Source organism: Lampris incognitus, chromosome 1, assembly GCF_029633865.1.
Source record: "Lampris incognitus isolate fLamInc1 chromosome 1, fLamInc1.hap2, whole genome shotgun sequence".
Classification (NCBI taxonomy): Eukaryota; Metazoa; Chordata; class Actinopteri; order Lampriformes; family Lampridae; genus Lampris; species Lampris incognitus.
The window spans coordinates 116,789,000-116,811,205 of record NC_079211.1 but is presented as its reverse complement, the minus strand read 5'-3'; the positions used below and the strand labels follow the sequence as shown (position 1 = coordinate 116,811,205).

At 47.9% G+C, this 22,206-nt stretch overlaps 1 protein-coding gene and 1 pseudogene across 3 annotated transcripts in view; one reads left to right on the top strand and one right to left on the bottom strand.

Annotated features, from left to right (window-relative positions):
• Positions 1-14,250: 14,250 nt before the first annotated feature.
• Positions 14,251-17,609, top strand: LOC130111841 (uncharacterized protein K02A2.6-like; annotated as a pseudogene).
• A 3,410-nt stretch (positions 17,610-21,019) lies between these two features.
• The window catches only part of ppm1f (protein phosphatase, Mg2+/Mn2+ dependent, 1F), a 37,949-nt gene continuing 36,762 nt past the window's right edge, over positions 21,020-22,206 (bottom strand). For all 3 annotated transcript variants that reach the window (XM_056281972.1, XM_056281982.1, XM_056281990.1), the window contains one exon: positions 21,020-22,061. In XM_056281972.1, the coding sequence (XP_056137947.1) occupies positions 21,703-22,061 (359 nt within the window). In that variant the 3' untranslated portion in view covers positions 21,020-21,702. The remainder of the gene's footprint in view (positions 22,062-22,206) is intronic.

Below are 22,206 nucleotides of genomic sequence, written 5' to 3'. Positions count from 1 at the left end.
GGAGAATACTACAATCTGTACTCCACCGGGAGACACAGAAATGTCACAAAAACTCGAGACGAAGAATTTACTCACGGGACTGTTCAGGACGAACTCGCGACGAGTTCTGGAAAGCAAACAAACTTATACTAGAGTGGTTAACGAGTAGGTAGGCTGCAGGTGTTTCAGACGCGCCCCTCTCCCCGCTCTCATTGCTGGTTGCCAGGTTGGTCAACAGACCGAGCCCTAACAGTACCCCCCCCCTCTACGGGAGCCACCAGGCGACCTGCCAGGCTTGTCAGGGTGACGGCGATAGAACTCAGCGAGCAGACCAGGGTCCATGATGAGCTGGCGGGATACCCAGCTTCGTTCCTCCACCCCATAGCCCTCCCAGTCAACCAAATACTGGAACCCCCGTCCCCTGCGTCGGACGTCCATCAGCCGACGGACCTTCCACTGTGGATGCCCATCCACAATCTCAGGGGGAAGCGGCATAAGGGGGCTCTCGGAGACAGGCTTTACTCGGGACACATGAAAAACCGGATGGATCTTCATGGAGGCCGGGAGCTTAAGACGCACAACTGCAGGACTGGGTACTTCCTGGATCTCGAAGGGTCCAACGAACTGGGGATTCAGCTTCTTGGCAGAGGACTGAAGGGGGAGATCCTTGGTGGACAGCCAGACTCTCTGTCCGGGTTGGTAAACTGGTGCTGTGGATCGGCGACGGTTAGCTCCTCGTCTGGCACGCTCCGTAGCACGGAGCAGCGCAGCCCTGGTGATCTCCCAGACACGACGACAGCGGTCCAGATGAGTCTGCACGGAGGGAACCTCCACTTCGGACTCCTGTGCAGAGAAGACGGGCGGCTGGTAACCCAGGGATGCCTCAAAGGGCGAGAGGCCGGTGGCGGAGCTGACCAGGGAGTTGACCGCATACTCGACCCAGGGGAGAAACTGACTCCAGGAGGTTGGCTTCTTGGCAGCGACGCAACGGAGAGCAGATTCCACACTCTGGTTCATCCTCTCAGTCTGTCCGTTAGTCTGCGGATGATATCCCGACGAAAGGCTGACCGAGGCGCCCAACCCCTTGCAGAAAGCACGCCACACACGGGAAACAAACTGGGGCCCTCTGTCTGACACAATGTCCTTGGGAAGTCCATGCAAACGGAAGACGTGGCTCATCAGGAGGTCAGCGGTTTCTGAAGCAGAAGGAAGCTTAGGCAAAGCCACCAGGTGAACACCCTTGCTGAAGCGATCCACCACCGTCAGGATCACTGTGTTGCCCTGAGACGGAGGAAGTCCAGAGACAAAATCCAACGCCACATGGGACCAGGGCCGACTGGGAATAGGAAGGGGCTGCAGCAGACCAGCCGGTGCCTGGTGAGAGGCCTTGCTGCGGGCACAGATGGTGCAGGCCATGACGAACTCCTTGACGTCCCTCCTCATAGTGGGCCACCAGAACCGTCGAGCTATGAAAGTGAAAGTGCGGTGGACTCCAGGGTGGCAAGCGAGCTGACTGGTGTGGCCCCATTTGAGGACCCAAGACCTCACTGAGTCCGGAACAAACAGTCGGCGAGGCGGCACGTTGCTCGGGGCTGGACTGGAGCGCAAGGCGCGCTTGACCACCGTTTCAAGGCCCCAGGTCACCACGCCAACGACCTTGGTCTCAGGGAGGACGGGACTTGGCTCCACCGTTACAGGTTCCTTAAGGTGTTGACGAGACAGAGCATCTGCCTTGGTGTTGCGGGAGCCAGGACGATAAGTCAGTGTGAAGTCGAACCGACTGAGGAAACTGGCCCACCGTGCTTGCCGACCATTGAGACGTTTGGTTGCCCGGATGAACGTCAGGTTCTTATGATCAGTCCAGATGGTAAATGGATGCTCTGCCCCCTCCAGCCAATGGCGCCATTCCTCAAGTGCAGCCACTACAGCGAGAAGCTCCCGATTACCAACATCGTAGTTCTCCTCGGCGGGAAGGAACCGGCGGGAGAAGAACGCGCAAGGATGAACCTTCTGGTCGGTCTCTGATCGTTGGGAGAGCACAGCCCCCAATCCGGTGTCCGAAGCGTCCACCTCAACTATGAACTGCCTCTTGGGATCGGGATGGAGTAGGATGGGGGCACTGGTGAACCTCTCCTTGAGCGACAGAAATGCAGAGCGAGCAGCTGGGGACCAGACGAACGGCTGAGAGGGGGAGGTTAGACGGGTGAGGGGTTCTGCTACAGAGCTGTAGTTTCGGACGAACCTCCTGTAAAAGTTCGCGAACCCGAGGAAGCTCTGCAGTTCCTTACGTGACTTAGGATCCGGCCATTCCACCACCGCTTTGATCTTGCGAGGATCAGCTCGAGTCTTGCCTCCCTCCACGATAAAACCTAAGTAGTCCATTGACTCAGAATGGAACAGGCATTTCTCAGCCTTGACGAACAGCCGGTTACGAAGGAGGCGTTCGAGAACCTGCCGCACGTGCTGGACATGCTCCTCGAGGGACCTGGAGAAGATGAGGATGTCATCAAGGTAGACGACAACGAATTGGTCGAGCATGTCACGAAGGATGTCATTCATGAGTGCCTGGAACACCGCCGGGGCGTTGGTGAGGCCGAACGGCATTACCAGGTACTCATAATGACCACGGGGAGTCTTAAAGGCTGTCTTCCACTCGTCCCCTTTCCGGATCCGAACGAGATGGTAGGCGTTCCGGAGATCCAGCTTAGTGAAGACAGTCGCCTGGGTCAGGGGTTCGAGGGTGGAGCTCATCAGAGGCAGGGGGTATTTATTCTTGATGGTGATGTCGTTGAGTTGGCGATAATCAATGCAGGGTCGGAGACCACCATCCTTCTTCTTAACGAAAAAGAAACCAGCTGCCACCTGGGAGGATGAGGGTCGGATGAGCCCTGCCGCCAACGATTCTGAAATGTAATCGTCCATAGCAGCCTTCTCGGGAATGGAAAGGCTGTAAAGACGACTGCTAGGGAGAGAGGCCCCAGGACGGAGGTTGATAGCACAATCATATGGCCGATGTGGAGGGAGAGACTGAGCCCGCGTCTTGCTGAAGACCTCCCCGAGATCATGATACTCGGGAGGAACAGAGGAAAGATCGGGAGGAGGGGCAATCGGAACAGTCTGGACTGCTGGACCAGGTGCGGCCTGAAGACACCGGGCGTGACAGGAGGAGCTCCACTCCAAAATGTTACCAGACGACCAAGCAATGTGTGGCTCATGCTGAGCCAACCAGGGACGCCCCAAGATCACAGGAACTAAGGGAGACTGGATGACGAAGAACTGAAGGCTCTCCACATGGTTTCCAGCAATTGTGAGAGACACGGGACAGGACTGTCGGGTAACACTGGCCAGGCGGCGCTCATCCAGAGCAAAGGCCTCTATTGGCCTCTCCAATTCCTCACATGGAATGTTAGCTTGAGCAGCAAACGTAGAGTCCAAGAAACACCCATCAGCTCCCGAATCGATGAGTGCGCCTACAGTGAGCCGCTGGTCTGCCCAAGCCAGGGTAACGCTCACAAGATGGTTAGCCGGAGCAGGATGGCGGGAACAGGAAAGACGGCTCACTAGGATCTCCCGGGGTCCCAGTGAGCCTAATCTTTTGGCCGCGTAGGACACTCGCTGATCCGGTGTCCCTTAAGACCGCAGTAAAGACAGAGACCTGCCTTGAACCGGGCCTCACGTTCAGCGGGAGTCAGTCGTGTACGCCCAAGCTGCATAGGTTCCTCCTCTGTCACTGTCTGGGAGGAGGAGAGGCTTGCCACAGGGGAAGTGGAGTGCGACGAAGAAGAGCCCCCTTCGGAAGCTCTGGATGGCTGAGAGGTAGAAACGGTTCCCCGTAGACCTCGCTCGCGCCTTCTCTCGCGGAGACGTCCATCGATGCGGATGGCAAGGCTGATAAGGTCGTCGAGAGAGGTAGGATCCTCCCGGGTGGCTAGCTGATCCTTGACGGCATCGCTGAGGCCCTTACGGAAGGTTACCCGAAGTGACTGGTCGTTCCAGCCACTCTCAGCCGCAGCCAGCCTGAACTCGACTGAGTAGTCAGTGACACTGCCACTGCCCTGCTGGATCCTGCTCAATCGGACACCCGGATCCTGACCGTACACAGGATGATGGAATACCTTCCGAAGCTCAGCCACAAAGTCATCGTAGGAAGAGCAGAAACTGGCCCCCATGGACCAGGAAGCAGTGGCCCACTGAGCAGCGCGGCCAGTCAGCAGGTTAGTCACGTAAGCAACTCTTGCAGCATCTGTGGTGAACCCCCTGGAATGGTGGGCGAAGACAAGCTCACACTGCATGATGAACGTGGCACAGGTCTCAAAGTTGCAGTCAAAAGGCTTGGGATTGGAGATACTGGGCTCCCGGAAATCCGAAACATAAACGGTAGGATTGTCTAAGGCAACGGCTGCGGGCACTGCTGGAGGAGGGGCGGCCGGAACTGGTGGGACAGCTGGCTGGATGGTGATAGCCGCTGTGAGAGTTTGCAACTGCTTAAGAACCTCCTCTTGTTGGCTCGCGAGCGCCGCTTGCTGGGCCGAAAGAGAATCCACCGAAGCCTGGAGGGGTTGCACCTGAGCCCGGAGGCCCTGCATGGCAACAGCGGCCTCTTGTAGTTGCTGGCCGTGGGAGGCTGTAAGCTGAATCTGCTTATAGAGAGCAGCCTGGACAGGATTGGCGTCTGGGTTGTCTGGGTTCATAGTGAAGGCGAGTTCGTACTGTTAAGGTTTGTAGAACGAACCCAATAGCGACAACACAAGACAAAGTAAAGCACCAACCTGGCAGGACTCGTAGAGGAGAGCCGGCCGGGCCTGGACAGAAGGGGGAGGCGCTTCAGGCGGAACTTGAGAATAGCTTCTTAAAAATGGAAAAACGTAAACTGCTCCTTTAAAGTCCGAAAGGGAAAAAACGTAAACTGCTCCTTTAAAGTCCGAAAGGGAAAAAACACAAACTGCTCCTTTAAAGTCCGAAAGGGAAAAAAACACAAACTGCTCCTTTAAAGTCCGAAAGGGAAAAAAACACAAACTGCTCCTTTAAAGTCCGAAAGGGGAAAAAACACAAACTGCTCCTTTAAGGTAGAAGTCCAACCGAGTAATAAGATCCACAGTGAGAGAGGAGAAATTAGAATATCAAAAACTTGATCTCAACTAGAAAATCACGATGGGAAAATCCAATGGGGAAAACACAAAGAGAGTTCTTCTCCGAACAAGCTCTCAAGGAGAACTGACACAAGGGAATAATCAAACAAGCAAAAACACGGAGAATACTACAATCTGTACTCCACCGGGAGACACAGAAATGTCACAAAAACTCGAGACGAAGAATTTACTCACGGGACTGTTCAGGACGAACTCGCGACGAGTTCTGGAAAGCAAACAAACTTATACTAGAGTGGTTAACGAGTAGGTAGGCTGCAGGTGTTTCAGACGCGCCCCTCCCCCCGCTCTCATTGCTGGTTGCCAGGTTGGTCAACAGACCGAGCCCTAACAACATTGAGAGTAAAGTTCTATATGTCATGTTTAGATTCAAAAGGGCTGGCAGTAATCAACTCTGGGTGTGTCTGCTCTAATTGAATCCACTGACCAAGTAAATTTGGTTGATTGAGTAACAAAGGGAGCATTAACTTTTTCACACAGCAGGGTCAGTTGGTGTTGGATAACTTTTTTCTTTCAATAAATGGAATTATCATCGAAAAACTGAATTTTGTGTTTATTTGGGTTCTCTTCCGCTTATATTACATTTTGAATGGAACAAGTGTGACAAATATGCAAAAACAGTTATCATCAGGATGGGGGCAAATACTTTCTCACAGCACTGTATCTATCTTGGTATAGTGTGTTTGTAGCCATAATGCAGGGATAGGCAACATGGTCCAGGAAGGTCCGGTGTGGGTGCAGGTCTTTGTTCCAACCAAGCACACACCTGATTCTATAGATCAACCAATAGTCTTGCGCCAACCAAGCAGTTACACACCTGATTCTACCAGTCAACCAATAGTCTTTGCCAGAGCCCTAAAAAGAGAGAGTTACGTCAATGAGGGGTCAGAGCGCGAGAGGGTCACGTGGTTCATGTAGCCGCCGAATAGTTCCAAACGAAGCTTGGCGGGTCATTTAAATGAACTGCTTAGCCGCGGTTTTTGGTAACTACTAACCAATATTTTCAGATTTTTACATTTATATATAGATATAGATATATTCCACCGTGACACATATTCTATGCGCATGTGTAGGAACATTAAAACTAATATTTTGTTTGAAATTGACGAGCTATCACGCTTTAAATTACATCGTTAATTTGATTCAAACGTGCTTGTAAAATGGTCATAATTAAAATGTCAACTGTAGCTTCTTACCTGTAAATTAACCTTTGATTAATGCGAGAAACATACCTTCGCCATAGAAATCCTATTGCCCCGGGTCATACTGTTTGGAACTATCCAGGGCTCCCATGATCCGCCATTGCTAAATAATTGGCCCATTGACGTCTACGGAATTGACGTAACTCTCTCTTTCTAGGGCTCTGGTATTTGCTAAGGACCTTGATTTGTAGACTCAGGTGTGTAACTCCTTGGTTGGAACAAAGACCTGCACCCACACCGGACCTTTCTGGACCATGTTGCCTATCCCTGCCATAATGGGTGAAAGACCGGCATGGCCGGATTAACTCACCATGGGGCACCGGGGCACGCGCGTCCATTGCCCCCCGCCCCGTCAGATAGGCCACGCAAACAATACTAAACATCGTTAAATGTAAAACTAATGCAAATACCCAACATGGTAGTCGACGCTATGCCAATCTGCATGGGATTCGGATGGCAACTAAAAAGTACAACACAATTTTGAATCACAAAACAAACAGAGATGAGAATAGCAGCTCACAGCATCAAGAGATTTTGTAGCTTGGGGCCCTGCATCAATAGAGACTTTGTAGCTTGGGGCCCTGCATCAGTAGAGACTGTAGCTTGGGGCCCCCGCATCAAAATAGACTAGCTTGGGCCCTGCATCACGACGCAGGGTTGGAACAAACGTCCCTTGTAGGGTATGATTGGGGATTCCTACTATATGTGAATACAATACCCCTGACCCTTTGGGGCCCCTCGTGGTCCAGGGCCCTGGGGCACTCTCCCAGCCATCAAACCAACACAAAACTTAGACGTAGACGTGCACAGAGACACGGCATGGACGGCACTCAGTGGGTGAGGCCGCTGCAAGCGCGAATTCGCGTGGCCATTTTCCCATACCGGAAGCGATGTCATCCACATATAAAATTTCATAAAAACTAGTGTCCTATACTAGACTTTATCACATTAGTATAGCTGTAAAATAATAACGAGGCAAGAGACGAGCACCGTACGTTTTCAACTCCTTTCTTTTTTTCACTTCTTCATCACCCTCAGCACCGTACTACACTCAGCAACAATCATTAGGCTACTGCGCCCTCTGGTGGCGTGGTGGTATTGCAATGCATGAACAATGAATGAACCGACTACACAACATATTCCCCCTCTCTTAAGAAGCTTACCGGTACATGAAATACTATGTCCCATGTCACAGACATCAGTAGTACAATAACTCAAGTGCTATCAGCATCAACACAACTTCCCACAATAGAAATGTTATAATAACCATCAACCACAATAACCACGAACCACAGTTCCACTGTAATATTACTGTAAATAAAATATAGCAGGAAATCTTGAACCTGTAATCCCAAAAATGTTAATCAGTGTAACATAGGCACTTTCAATCACAAGGCACTAGAATCAAAGTAACCTGGTATCAATCAAAAACAAACATTTCTTTTTTTTTCTTAGTCACAGAATTGTTTTTTTCACATTTTAGTATCAACAGTATTTTTTTTCACATTTTCACATCCACTTATTCTCTCCTCATTTCTCACCGTCCATTGGACTAACTAGTGTTCATAGTCCTTCAGCCAAGCAGGCTCCTTTCTTACTCTCACAGGTCTGTCCATGACCCCAGTGCCAACTGGTTGTTGGGGCGGCTCAGGTTGTCGGGCCGACTCCGGCACTGGAGCAGGGTTGGCAACTGGCTCTGGATCGGATTCCCTGTTTGTTCCGCTTTCAGGGACCAGAGAGAGGTGGGCAGCGTTCCATGTACGTCCATCCTCTAGCACATAAGCACTTGAACCAGCTTTGCGTATCACTCGGGTAGGTCTCTGAAACTTAGACAGTCCCTTTTTCACATGGAAAGGTTTCCTCACTCTGACTAAGCTTCCCTCTTTGATCTTAGGCACACGTGCTCCCCTTTTCTTGTCAGTGTAGGTTTTCGATGCCTCCTGCTTGGCAGCAACCTGACTGCTTAGTTGTTCCTCCGACAGTGGGTCAGGTTTTCGTGCAGGGCCAATGTTCACTTTGGTGCGCATCAGTCGGTTGTACATGAGTTCATACGGTGACACCCCGGTGGTGCCATGTGGTGTAGCACAGTAGTTGGACAAGAAATCCTGTACGTATGGCTTCCATGGCCTTCTCTCCTGCTCGGCAGAGAGTAGTGTTTCTTTGAGAACGCGGTTCCAGCGCTCCACGGCTCCATTCGCTTGTGGATAGTAAAGAGACACTCTACTGTGTTTAATGTCTCTCGCTGCATGGTAGTCTGCAAACTCGGTAGAGGTGAATTGTGTTCCATTGTCACTCACCAGTTCGATAGGATTTCCAATCCGGGAGAACACAGCAGACAGGAAGGTAGTGATTGCAGCGGTAGTGATAGTTGAAGTGAAAGCGACCTCTGGCCACTTTGTGTAGTAGTCAGTCAGCGTCACAGCAAAGCGACAGTCCCAAGTAGCTGACTCGAATGGTCCCACTATGTCTATCCCCACTTTCTGCCATGGGGCATCCGGGAGTGGGATGGGCTGGAGAGGAGCAGAATGCGTCTTGGCACTTTTATCATTAATCTGGCACGATCCACATGAGCGGATAGTCTCCTGCACACACGTGTCCATACCGGGCCACCAGTATAAGTCCCGCAGCCTCTGTTTGGTGCGGACCACCCCTTGGTGTGTCTCGTGTGCCAAGTCCACCAGCTGCTTCCATAGGGCAACTGGCACAAGTCGTCGGTGAGGCCCCCTGTAAATAATCACATCCTGTATTGACAGTTCATTTCTCGTGGCGAAATACGGTTTGAGCTCGTCTGGTAGGGACTTAGCTGTCTTAGGCCAGCCCCTGTTTATCTGTGCTCTAAGAGCTGTGAGCTCAGGGCACGCCTCACATGCCTCCGTAAAGTCTTTTACTAAAAGAGCTTTTAGTTCTGTGTCCAACAGAGCAACAAGCTCCGGCTCGGTCACTGGCTCTGTATCCTCGTCTGCAGGGAGGGGCAACCGGGAAAAGCAGTCGGCCGCCTGGTTTTGTGAGCCAGGACGGTACTCCATGTCGTATGTAAAGCAGAGTAGTCTCGCAGACCAACGCGCAATACGCATCCCTGCGCGGCCCAGGCCTTTTGTTCCAAGTAGTGTGGTCAAAGCCTGGTGGTCCGTGCGTAGTGTAAACCTAGTACCCCATAAGAAGGTCCTCCATTTTTCCGCGGCCCACACGCAGGCCAACGCCTCCTTTTCAACAATGGAGTACTTGCGTTCAGCGGGGTTAAGTGTGCGTGAGGCACATGCAACTGTACGTTCTGTCCCATCCGGGTGTAGTTGTGTCAGTACGGCCCCCAAGCCATAATCGGATGCGTCCGTAGACACGTAGGTGGGGAGGCTGGGGTCGAAGACGGACAGCGCTGGGCTGTTTACAATACGGTCCTTCACCGCCTCGAAGCTCTCCTGAGCTGCTGAAGTCCACTGAAATGTGTCCTCACGCAGACATGCTCGCATAGGCTCCACGAGCGACACGTAGTTGTTTACGAACTTCTGGTACCACGCCGTGAGCCCTAGAAATGAGCGAAGTGTTGTAGCATCACTTGGCACTGGAGCCTCTGTAATGGCTCTGACGTGCTCGGTGAGTGGCTGCAGGCCCTGGGCAGAGATCGTGTGCCCAAGGAACCGCAGGCTGGACTGGTTAAACTGGCATTTTTCCTCGTTTAGTTGGAGGCCGGCGCCCCTGATAGCGGCGAGCACCTCCTGCAGGTTGCAGTCGTGGTCCTCCTTGACCTTGCCATACACTATGACATCGTCCAAGTAGTACTGGACCCCCTTGAGGCCTTTAAGTACGAGCGACATCATCTTGGAGAACGCACTTGGGGCGGAGCACAGCCCGTATGGGACCCGTTTGAACCTGAAAAGTCCGTCGTGCGTTATGAATGCGGTTAAGTCCCGGCTTTCCGGCGCTAAAAGGACTTGATAATATGCGTTTGCGAGATCTATGGAAGAATATACAGTGGCACCGCTCATCTTGGAGAACAAGTCATCCATGTGTGGAAGTGGGTAACTGTCCATCACTATAGCCTTGTTAGGCTCACGTAAGTCCACGCACAGTCTCACCGCACCGTTCTTCCGTCGCGTGACCACGATGGGTGAAACCCATGGAGATGCATCAATCCTCTCTATCACGTCCATTTCTAACAGTCTCTCAAGTTCTGTGGAGACAGCTTGTCTCACGGAGAGGGGAAGTCTCCTCAGCTTCTGTACTGCTTCATTGCCCCTTGGCTAAGCCCAGTTTCACTGGTCCAGTTTTAACCTCTGTCACTGGAGCCGCAGTTGAGAGCACAGTATTATTTACTATAGAAAGTCTCAGTGCCCTGAATAAGTCCATCCCCAAGACAGCAGTACCTGTCTTTTTCACAATGTATAGTGTAGCCGGAACTGTAGTATTTTCGTGCTGCACTGTAGCTGATAAACAGCCTATTACTGGGATGTCTGACTTTGTATATGACACTAACTTAACCTCTGGTTCTGTCAGGGGCACATCGCTGAAATGCTCTCTGTAGACGGGTTCAGGAATGATGGACACAGCGGCGCCCGTATCCACCACTAGCTCTACTGGGCAAGAAGTTGACTTGGCATTAATAGTCACTTCACATGATATTTTCTGAGCTGGTTGGGTTGCATTAATTCCCAGCACTTGCACAACAACTTCACCTACTTTTTTGGTAGACTTTTCACCTGACCTTTCAGAAGATTTACAAACTTTGGCAAAATGACCTACTTTATTGCATTTCCGACAAGTCATTTTCAGAGCTGGGCAGTCTGGAGCATTTGCAAGATGAGTAGACGACCCAAACCTAAAACAGCATCTGTCCTGTCTTGGAGTGGTGTTTGCAGGCTCTGCAGAGCGGTTGTATTTCCCTTTATTTTTGAATGGACGTTTAGGCTTCGCCGTTACAGCTTGCACGGGAACCTGGGACTCTGAACCTAGCGTGCGCGCATACCCGATGGCAGCTTCCGCCTGGCATGCAATCTGGAGTGTTTTTTCAAGTGTCAAATTTGCATCTGCTTGTCCTAGCAGTCTCTCGCGTATCTTTGCACAATGGATATGCTCGATGATCTGGTCACGTATCATTTCGTCTCTATTGTTGTCAAACCCACATGTTGTGGCAAGCTCGCGCAGCGCGGCAACGTACTCTGTAATGGACTCCTGCGGTCTCTGTATTCTCCGTCTGAACTTATGACGTTCCACCACAACATTTATGGCTGGGTTGAAGTGTGCACGCAGTGCCATCATTGCTTCTTTGTAAGTCCTACCTGCATTTGCAAGTGTATAAAACACACACTGGCCCTCTGTACCCAGACAATGTAAAAGAAGTGCACGTAACCTCGTGTCTGGCCAGTCATCACCATCCGCATCAATGGCTAGCAGATAGTTCTCAAACATCCTAGCCCACATGTCGAACGGAATTGTAGGTTGTCCGGCGCACGGCAGAAATAAAGCAGGTAAGGGCACAGCTGCAGTCGCCATTTCTCGTCGCCAATTTGTCCTATACTAGATTTATCACATTAGTATAGCTGTAAAATAACGACGAGCACTGTACGTTTTCAACTCCTTTCTTTTTTTTTCACTTCTTCATCACCCTCAGCACCGTACTGCACTCAGCAACAATCATTAGGCTACTGCGCCCTCTGGTGGCGTGGTGGTATGCAAATCATGGACAATGAATGAACCGACTACACAACAACTAGTCTATAGGACCAGTTCTCCTTATTTTTTCAAGCACAATAAGCTGAAGATAGAGGTGGTCAGAGGAAAGAATGGGATGTGATGTAAATATAGTGCAGGGATTTGCTGGGTGTTGGTGAAAGTGTTTGTCCTGAAAATAGCTGGAATCCATTTGGTGGTGTGAAAGGGGGGCTTTTCTAAAAAAAATCTGCTTTAGCTGAGTTCAAATGAAAGATGTATTTAGGTTACTTTATAGGATTTTCTTAAGCTAATTAACAATGCAACATTCCACCTCCCTTACCCCCACATACACTGCATTAAAAACAAAACAAAAACAAAACATGTTGGCAAGACAGGCTGAGTTGTTCTTGTTGTTTGATGTCCCCTCCAAAAAAAGAAACGGCTTGGCTTTTAATTGAAGTCCTCAGCAAACTATGCAGAAATCACACTGTATGATATATATTTCTTTTTAATAAATTCTTTACTTTTGTGTGTCAGACTCAACAGTGTACATTATTCAATCAATCAATCAAATCAGTCAATCAAGTTGCATTTTATATAGCGCTTTTCTAGCTGCAACAGCCACTCAAAGCGCTTTACATTTCTGGTCAGATCAGAATTTCAGAAACCTGTTACAGTAGAACACAAGCCGTTTTCTGTACAATCGCTGTCTGTTTCGTATGCGCAAGGCCACCGAAATGTGAGTTACAACGATTCACTTATTCACACGGGTATTACAAAAAGATTTGACGTTGGCGGTTTCAGACTACTGACATTAAGCAGACCAGTGCCAGACCTTAGTCGGTGTGCAGATAATGGATTCTCGACAGCAGTGGAATGGTCACCAGAAACTACAGTTATATTGCTGCACCTCACATGACCATTTCCATTATTACCACGTGGGAATGAATCAGGGCCTCTGAATAGCACACAGGCTTTGCACATCAGCACGGCCGAATGGGTCTCCGTGTTAACTGTTTGAATAGATTTAATCATTTCGGCGCATGTCAGGCTAACCACGTGCATAAAAATCAATTGTCACTCAACAAGTCAAACAGACTGACGAATGGGTGACGTTGTTGACTCGTGAGCCACTATTGCAGCAGTGTCGTCAACCAGCACATGTTACCATCAATCATTGTCAACAGATGGAAGGAACAATTGAGAAATTATGTGAATTTTGTTGAAAAGGTTGAGAATACTTGGATGTGATGATCCATTCAAAAAGAAACTATATATACACATTATTCCTGATAATCAATCGGACATTATAACTGTTATATACAGTTCCTTTTTCAAGTAAATGTCGTGGCCTTCTAGTTAACAATGAGAAAGAGAGAAGAGAAAAAGATCGGGAAATTCCCTTTCTCACTATTGAGACTGGACCCGTCTGAGTGTCTCACACAGCATAAATAGATGACAAGCTCTCATCCATCTTCATCATTTTCACTAAATCAGTGAAAGTACTCAATTTGAGGGACCGTAGAGTCAAGGCACGTCCATCGATGGCTAGCTCAATAACATTAGCTGTGTTCTGCCTTCTCAGCTGCCTGCTTGTCTTTCACGTAGAAGGTACGTTGTTTAATGAATTTGAGGGTTTGTGTTTTGTTTTTATTTATTTATGCATAATGAATGACTTATTTTCGTGAAAATTGATTCTGGCGGGCTTTATGACATATTTATTCATATATTAATTTGCTCTGAAGGTACTACATTTTGAAGTCTTCAGACCCAAACCCAAAAACTCGCTTAAGTGCAACATCCATGTGTTTGATTATTTTATTCTGCGTGTATTGTTTTCTTTGACCAAATAATACTTAAAAACTTAACTCGCAGCATGCCATAACAGTGCTGCATCTCTCCTCCCCACAGGGCAACTTCATAGTCGTCTTAAATGTATGTGTTCAGCCGGCACTGTTGACTGCCTAAACCTGAAACTCATGAAGAGTTTTCAAGTTCACAAGAAAAGTCCCCTTTGTCCACGAGTGGAGATTGTGTAAGTACACTAATTAAATATCTAGCCACAGGTTCCCAGCTTCTGTCAATTTCATGCGGTGTGTTCTGACTTTTATACCCAACACGATTCTTTTATTCATTTCAGTGCAACATTAAGGACTAAAATTTGCGTGAATCCAGATTCCAAACTTGGCAAGTTTCTCATTGAGGTTGGTAGAAAAATAAAAGATAAGCTTGCTTTCACTATTAGCTGCACATAAAAAAGCTCAAATAACGAGAAAATGGAATTGTAAGTTTCAATTTACTTTCCTTGTGTTCTTACTAACAGTTCAAGAAGAAATAAAAATAACAACATCTGATGGCACAACTTTGCCCAGACAAACTGAAACTTAACTGCCTACACAACGTCTACCGCTGTGAGTGTGGGAGGCAGGATAGTGATAGTTCGGAACAAGAAGAAGAGGAATTTACATTAACTTGCCTGAAAACAGAAACGTCCATACAGAGAATAAAGCCATTTGAAGTAAACGTGGAAGTGAATAAGAAGAAAGTAAATTTTGAAATTGACACAGGGTGTAGTGTGAGCATCATGAATGAAACGAAGTTTAATGAGACGTGGGAAGAAAAACAACACCCGTCAATAAAACAAACCAAACTCTCACTCAAATCATACACAGGAGAGAAAATTAAAGTAGTAGGAGTGGCTGAAGTGGAAGCAAACTACGTGCAACAGGGGAAGACGTTGTCCCTAGTGGTGGTGAAAGGTACTGGACCTAGCTTGTTGGGAAGAGGATGGCTAGAGGCCCTGAAGCTGAAGTGGGATGAGATAAAGCATATGAGGACACAGACACAGAGATTACCGGAAGTGCTCATGAAGCATGAGGATGTTTTCAAGCAAGAACTTGGCATGTTAAAAGGCATGAAAGCCACAATTTGTGCGTCTGCTGAAGCCCGTCCCAAGTTTTACAGGCCCCGCTCAGTTCCATATGCCATGAGGGCGAAAGTACAAGAGGAGATAGACTACTGAAGGAGGGCATTATAGCACCTGTTAAGTATGCTGAGTGGGCGGCGCCCATTGTACCTGTCCTGAAGCCGGATGGTTCAGTCAGGATATGTGGCAATTACAAACTAACAGTAAACGGCGCCTCTTCTCTAGAGCAATACCCTATTCCCCGCGTCGAAGACCTGTTCAATACACTAGCAGGAGGGAAACAGTTCTCCAAGCTCGATTTAAGCCACGCCTATCAACAGATCGTCATGGATGACGAGTCCAAGAAATACCTAACAATAAACACACACAGAGGCCTGTTCACCTACAATAGGCTTGTGTTCGGAGTATCGTCAGCACCTGTGACTTTTCAGAGAATGATGGAAAGTCTGTTACAAGGCCTGCCTAGGGTAGCTGTTTATTTAGACGACATATTATTGACGGGGAGAGATGAATCCGAACACCTGAGCACATTGGACGAGGTGCTCAGGCGACTCAAAGAAGCCGGTCTGCGACTTCACAGACACAAGTGTGCATTCTTACTGGCCGAAGTGGAATACTTAGGTCACAGGATCAATGCTGATGGTCTGCACCCAGTACAGAGTAAGGTGAGAGCCATTGAGGAGACCCCACCGCCAACCACAGTGACTGAGCTTAAGGCATACCTAGGCCTGTTAAATTACTATAACAAATTTCTCCCCAATCTTGCCACACGTTTAGCTCCATTACACCAGCTGTTAAGAAAAGATGCTCCATGGGCCTGGAAAAAAGAACAGGAGGATGCTTTCCCTGTATCCAAACAACTGCTGAAATCAGCCAAAGTCCTGGGTCACTACACAGCAGACAAGGACTTGGTGCTGGCATGCGACACCTCACCATACGGAGTTGGCGCCGTGCTGTCACATGTCATGGGAGATGGAAGTGAAAAGCCATTACGCTTCATGTCACGCACACTGACACCAGCCGAGAAGCGCTACTCGCAGCTCGATAAGGAGGGGTTAGCCATCATGTTCGGAATCAAGCGGTTCCGTAAATACCTCTGTGGACGTACATTCACAATCAGCGCCGACCACAAACCGCTAATATCACTTTTTCATGAGAAGAAGCCAGTGCCACAGATGGGGTCACCAAGAGTGCAAAGGTGGGCAACACTGCTGAGAGCTTACGAGTACAAAATCATATACAAACCCGGCAAGGAACACGCACATGCAGATGCACTGAGCAGGTTGCCGCTGCCACAACCAGAGGAGGAAGACAACACAAAACAAGTCCTGATGCTGGATGTGATGGAAGATCTACCTATCACAACAGCACAGGTAAAGCAGTGGACAGCAAAAGATGAGACACTCTCTCAAGTGCTCCTTTGGTGTCTGAAATGATGGCCAAAAGAGGTGGAAACAGCATACAAACCCTACAATCAGAGAAGACTGGAACTGAGTGTGAAGGATGGATGTGTGCTCTGGGGGGGCGAGAGTGGTTTTTTCGAAGAGGGGAAGGGAAGCCATCTTGAAACAACTACACCACACACACCCAGGTATATCAAGAATGAAGGGCTTAGCACATTCGTACATAAGGTGGCCAGGGATGGACTCCAACATTGAAAGGGAAGTAAAGTCCTGCTACACATGTCAGGAAAACAGAAAGTCTCCAGCCGCAGCGCCTCTCCACCCCTGGGAGTGGCCTGAGACACCCTGGAACAGACTTCACATTGATTATGCCGGCCCTCATCTAGGTAAGATATTTCTTATCATTGTAGACGCACACTCCAAATGGATTGACGTGTATCCAACGAATACCGCAACAAGCCAAGCAACTATCGAAAAGCTCAGACAGTGCTTTAGCACGCACGGGCTGCCCCAGACAATTGTATCTGACAACGGAACTTGCTTCATAAGCCAAGAGTTTGAGACGCTTCTGAAACAGAATAGCATACAGCATGTGACATCTGTGCCCTTCCACCCGGCATCAAACAGCTTGGCTGAAAGAGCCATGCAGACATTCAAACAAGGTATAAAGAAAATAAAAGGAGACACTTTAGAAACAAAAATAGCCAGATTTCTATTCAATTACAGAATCACACCACAAACCACTACTGGCTTGTCACCAGCGGAAATGCTGATGTCCAGGAGACTACGTTCAACACTGGATGTTCTACTGCCTGATGTGAAGTCAAAGATACGTAAGAAACAACTTAAACAAAAGGAACAACATGACACACACAGTAAGTGGAGAAGTTTTTCCCCTGGTGATGATGTGTACATCCGTAACTACAGCTACGGGCCAATGTGGGTACCAGCGGTCGTCGAGCAGAACACAGGACCTGTATCCTACACGGTACAGACAGGAGATGGACGTGTCATGAGACGTCATGTCGACCAAATCCGGAGACGGCATGCATCAATGACCGAGACGTCCATGCCGGAGGTGACAGAGAAGCCTACCACTCTTCAGGAGTCGAAGCAAGCAGCAGAGGCCTTGCCTGCAGACTCGACGGTCTCTGCTTCAGTGGAAGGGGAAGTCTCTGAGCCTGCTGAGATAGCTGAGGTTCACCCTCCAGACCCGCCAGACATGAGAGCAGACCCAACACCAGTACTGCGCCGCTCTGAGCACACAAGACAGGCTCCTGCTTACATGAAAGACTTTGTAAGTTAGTAGTGAGATCCCTCAAGCAAGAGCAAGAATAAGCTCTGGGAATCACTGGAGGCTGGTAGTCTACCCACCTTCCTAGTTCATTCTTGTGCTATGTTCAAGCAGGATATGTAAAAAAAAAAAAAAAACACATGGGTAAACATTGTCATAATATGAAATGTTGAAATTAACTTTGAACACTTAAGTTAAACATTTTATTTAGTTTTGAATTGCTGTTACAGTACAATGTGTGAGCAGTTTAAAAAAAGAAGGTAACTTGAGGTTAAAGCTCACCCGAGTAGTTTACTCTTAAGGGGGGAGGGATGTGGTATACTGACTACCTGTTCATATTATACTTACCGGCAGTACCACCCCACACCCTAAGGAGGTACAGTTGACCCCTAGGGTTATCAAGTTGATGAGTTGAGACATACAGAGTAAGTAGTGATAACTGAAATGACAACATGTGAATCTGTACGCTGTTCCGTGAGACTGAATAAAATCGGTAAACCCAAATCCGGTGAAACTACATATTTTCATAAAAGAACACGTTATCACAGTCTCCAAGAGTTTGCTTATCAAGTGTCTCAGAGAAAAGTGCTGCTGATACAGAATCAGATTGGCCTCCAAGGCATTAAGGAGTGTGATGGACAAAGCCTAGGCAGGACCAGAGCCCTAGAAAGAGAGTTGCGTCAATGAGGGGTCAGAACGCGAGAGGGTCACGTGGTTCATGTAGCCGCCGAATAGTTCCAAACGAAGCTTGGCGGGTCATTTAAATGAGCTGCTTAGCCGCGATTTCTGGTAACTACTAACAAATTTTCAGATTTTTACATTTATATATAGATATATTCCAACGTGACACATATTCTATGCGCACTTTTGGAACTATCCGGGGCTCCCATGATCCGCCATTGCCGCCCGGCCAAGCCGGAGGTAACGCGGGGATTTGAACCGGCGAGCCCTGTGTTGGTAGGCAACGGAATAGACCGCGACGCTACCCGGACACCCCTGAATATGTTTTTAATATTTAGTTGTCGTTTTACCTTTTCTTCAAGGGTTCTGTTAACGTAATAATCGATACACTATGTCGTTTAGGATTTATGCACACATCTTGCAAAGCTTTAGTTTACACTGGTTTAATTACAGATAGGAAATGTTACACCACGACGCTGGCAAAGAGTATGGCCAGTAAACGGGACAGGATTGGTTTGACAGTACATGACATTATTGTTAAAAAGAAGTTGTGGTTACTAAAAGTTCGTTATAAAAGGCTTAATAGTCAATAGTTCCCTTATCATGGAAATAAAACAAGGGGTTTCAAACTCAAAAAGCTATGATGCATGAAACACATTAATATCCGAGTCAGACTTGTACTGTGCTAAGTAAAATTAAGATGGAAAACTTGTTCCAAAATGAAAAATCATATTCCAAACCCTCTCATGAAATATTGGATAATGCGTCACATTAGAGATGAAGAGGCGTTTCATTGAGTTGCCAGTGAAAAAGGCCCTGTAGGAGAGACTGACGGGATGACAACAGACACCGACTAAAACACAACATGTAGCAACACTGAATAATACTATTAATAACATCCACATCATATTCCACTGCAAAGAATGCATTAAGTTTGTTTTATATACTTTATGTATTTGGCAAATAATTTCCAATACAAACAGCCTTCAATATTCACATCAAATTCAGTCCTACACAGTAAAAAACTGAGTGTTAATTTAACTCTGAGTTGTCCATTTGTTAAATTAACACTCAGGATTTTACTGTAGGAGAACATTGAGGAACAGGTGTATGCTCGAGAACTCCAGCCTATAAACAATACTGATATGGAGGAATAGTCAATGGGGCCACCGACTATATTAACAGTTTTTTTGGGGGGGGGGCTCTCCCCAATTGTACTTGGCCAATTACCCTATTTTCCAAGACGTCCCGGTTGCTGCTCCACCCTCTCTGCCAATCCGGGGAGGGCTGCAGACTACCACGTGCCTCCTCCGATACATGTAGAGTCGCCAGCCGCTTCTTTTCCCCTGACAGTGAGGGGTTTCGCCAGGGGGATGTAGCACATGGGAGGATCACGCTATCCCCCCCCCCGACCGACCGACCGACCAGAGGAGGCGCTAGTGCAGCGACCAGGACACATACCCACATCCGGTTTCCCACCCACAGACACGGCCAATTGTGTCTGTAGGGACACCCGACCAAGCCGGAGGTAACACGGGGATTCGAATCGACGTTCCCTGTGTTGGTAGGCAACGGAATAGACCGCCACGCTACCCGGACGCCCCTATGAGACCCATACAGGAGGATATAATAGGCTTTTCTGTAAAGCACTGAAAAATTAAACGAGATTTTAATTTCACATGTGGTGTATATATATTTCTTATATTTCTGAAAAAAGACAGAAAAGTTATTTTATGAGTATTTCAAAAAGTAGCAAAAAAGCAGCATCCTTATAATGTAACAAAAGGTTATAACATGAAAACGTCAATTACACTGTGCTGAGAGGTATTTTGCGGCAAGGCGTTCTGTTTCCACGTTGCTGGAGTGACTGAGCATCAATGCTTTAAAGCCTTTTGAAGGGATTCAGTGTGACGTGAAACTATGAATACTGACGTCAAAAATAAGACACAATGACTAAGGCTGCATTCAGACAGAATCAGGCAATGCATCAAAAACACAAGTCCTCACGTTCATTTTGAGTGAGGGTAGTGCATTTACGTTGTGGCAGTGCATGCCGCAGGAGGCGCAGCAAACAAACAAAACAAAACAGCAGCTTCTGGCAAGAAAGTTGAACCAGATTCAGTTGGCTCTGTGCATAACTGTAGTCCACTTACTTCCGGTTTCACCCTAGACAGGCCGCCAGGCCATCACACAGGGCAGACACACACACACACACACACACACACACAGACACACACAGACACACACACACACACACACACACACACACACACACACACCTAGGGACAATTTTAGTATGGCCGATTCACCTGACCTACAGGTCTTTGGACTATGGAAAGAAACAGGAGCACCCGGAGGAAACCCACGCAGACACGGGGAGAACATGTAAAACTCCACACAGAAGATGACCCGGGATGACTCTCAAGGTTGGATTACCCGGGGCTCAAACCCGGGACCTTTGACTTGACCTTCTTGCTGTGAGGCGACCGCGCTAACCACTGTGCTACTGTGCTGCCCCTGCAAGATTTACCATGGATAAATGTCAACGACATACGCAGAATTGTCGACAAACTTTCACCTGCAGCTACCAGCAAATGGGTGAAAAGTCCACAATTATGAGGATGAGGATACTCATCCTAATTGTGGACGTAACTTGATATGTACAACTAGAAACTTTTCACCCGTTTGCTGGTCGGTGCAGGTGAAACTTTGTCGACAATTCTGTGCATGTCGTTGACATTTATCCATGGAAATTCTTGCAGGCATTGCGAAAAATATGCCATTGTCAATAGCAAACGTCAACAAACAGGAAACTGGTATGACCGCTGCAGTAGAAATTGGAAGTCAATGGACTACAGTTATGCAGAGTGGATTTTGCCGGAATGCAGCACGCTGCAGTGGCCAATCACGTAAGCCGGCGATCAGACCAAAGACACCCACGTGGGCCACAATCGCTGCAATAGCCCATTGCGGTGATCACTGAACGCAATGGGTCATGTGGTGACACGCCCACACCGCCACACACCACACCAAGGCGCCGCATTGCCCAATTATTTGGTAATGTGGCCTTACAGTCATGTGTAAGGTATAAACAATGCAAGAGGTTAAAATATAATTTGAAGCCACCAAACATCAACACTGATTGTAAACCTCTACAGTTCATAAAAGTCTATAAATTATAGTTTTGGTGGTTAACTGGTAAAAGATGACAGCCAAGTTAAAGCATTTCATTTTGGTATGACATTAGTTTTGTTGCCCAGTGAACTGCCTAAATGAGCACCAGAAAAATAAAGAAGGCAGAAAAACATTAAGTCAGTAAGGTAAGGTGTCCTTTTTTTTGTTGCTTCAGTCTCAACTCCTGGTCAAGCACTATACAGTCTAAATTGTGGACCTCTTCGCTCACTACCCCAGTGCTTGTTGGCAGTTAGAGGCCTGATTCTGCCTCTTTTACAACTGTGTGAGTGTCTTCAGCCACTAGAAGCTTGGGTGGACGAAGAAACACAACAACAACTGTTATATTATCATTTGAACCAGCCATCTTAGCGTGGGTAACCAGCTTTTGGGCGATGCTCTTTCCTGCAGCGATCTCTGACTCTTCATCTTCAGCCCCCTCTGGGTCTCCAGGATCCTGGAGTGCCTCCAGTACCAGTTGTGGAACCTCTGCGGGTTTCACTGTGTCAAAGAAGCCATCACATGCTAACAACACATAGTCCTCGTTGCCAGAGAGTTGAATTGTGGCGCAGTCTGCATCACCCGACACATACGGCTTCTGGTCAAAATCACCTGAAGTGAGGAGACAGTTGAATTCATTGTTAATGTTGAGTGGCTTCAGGCTGTAGTTTAATACAAATTATTTTTGAACAAGACCACTACCTGCTTGGTTTACTGCAAGTTATTCTGGACAAAGTGAAAATGTCTGACAGAACAT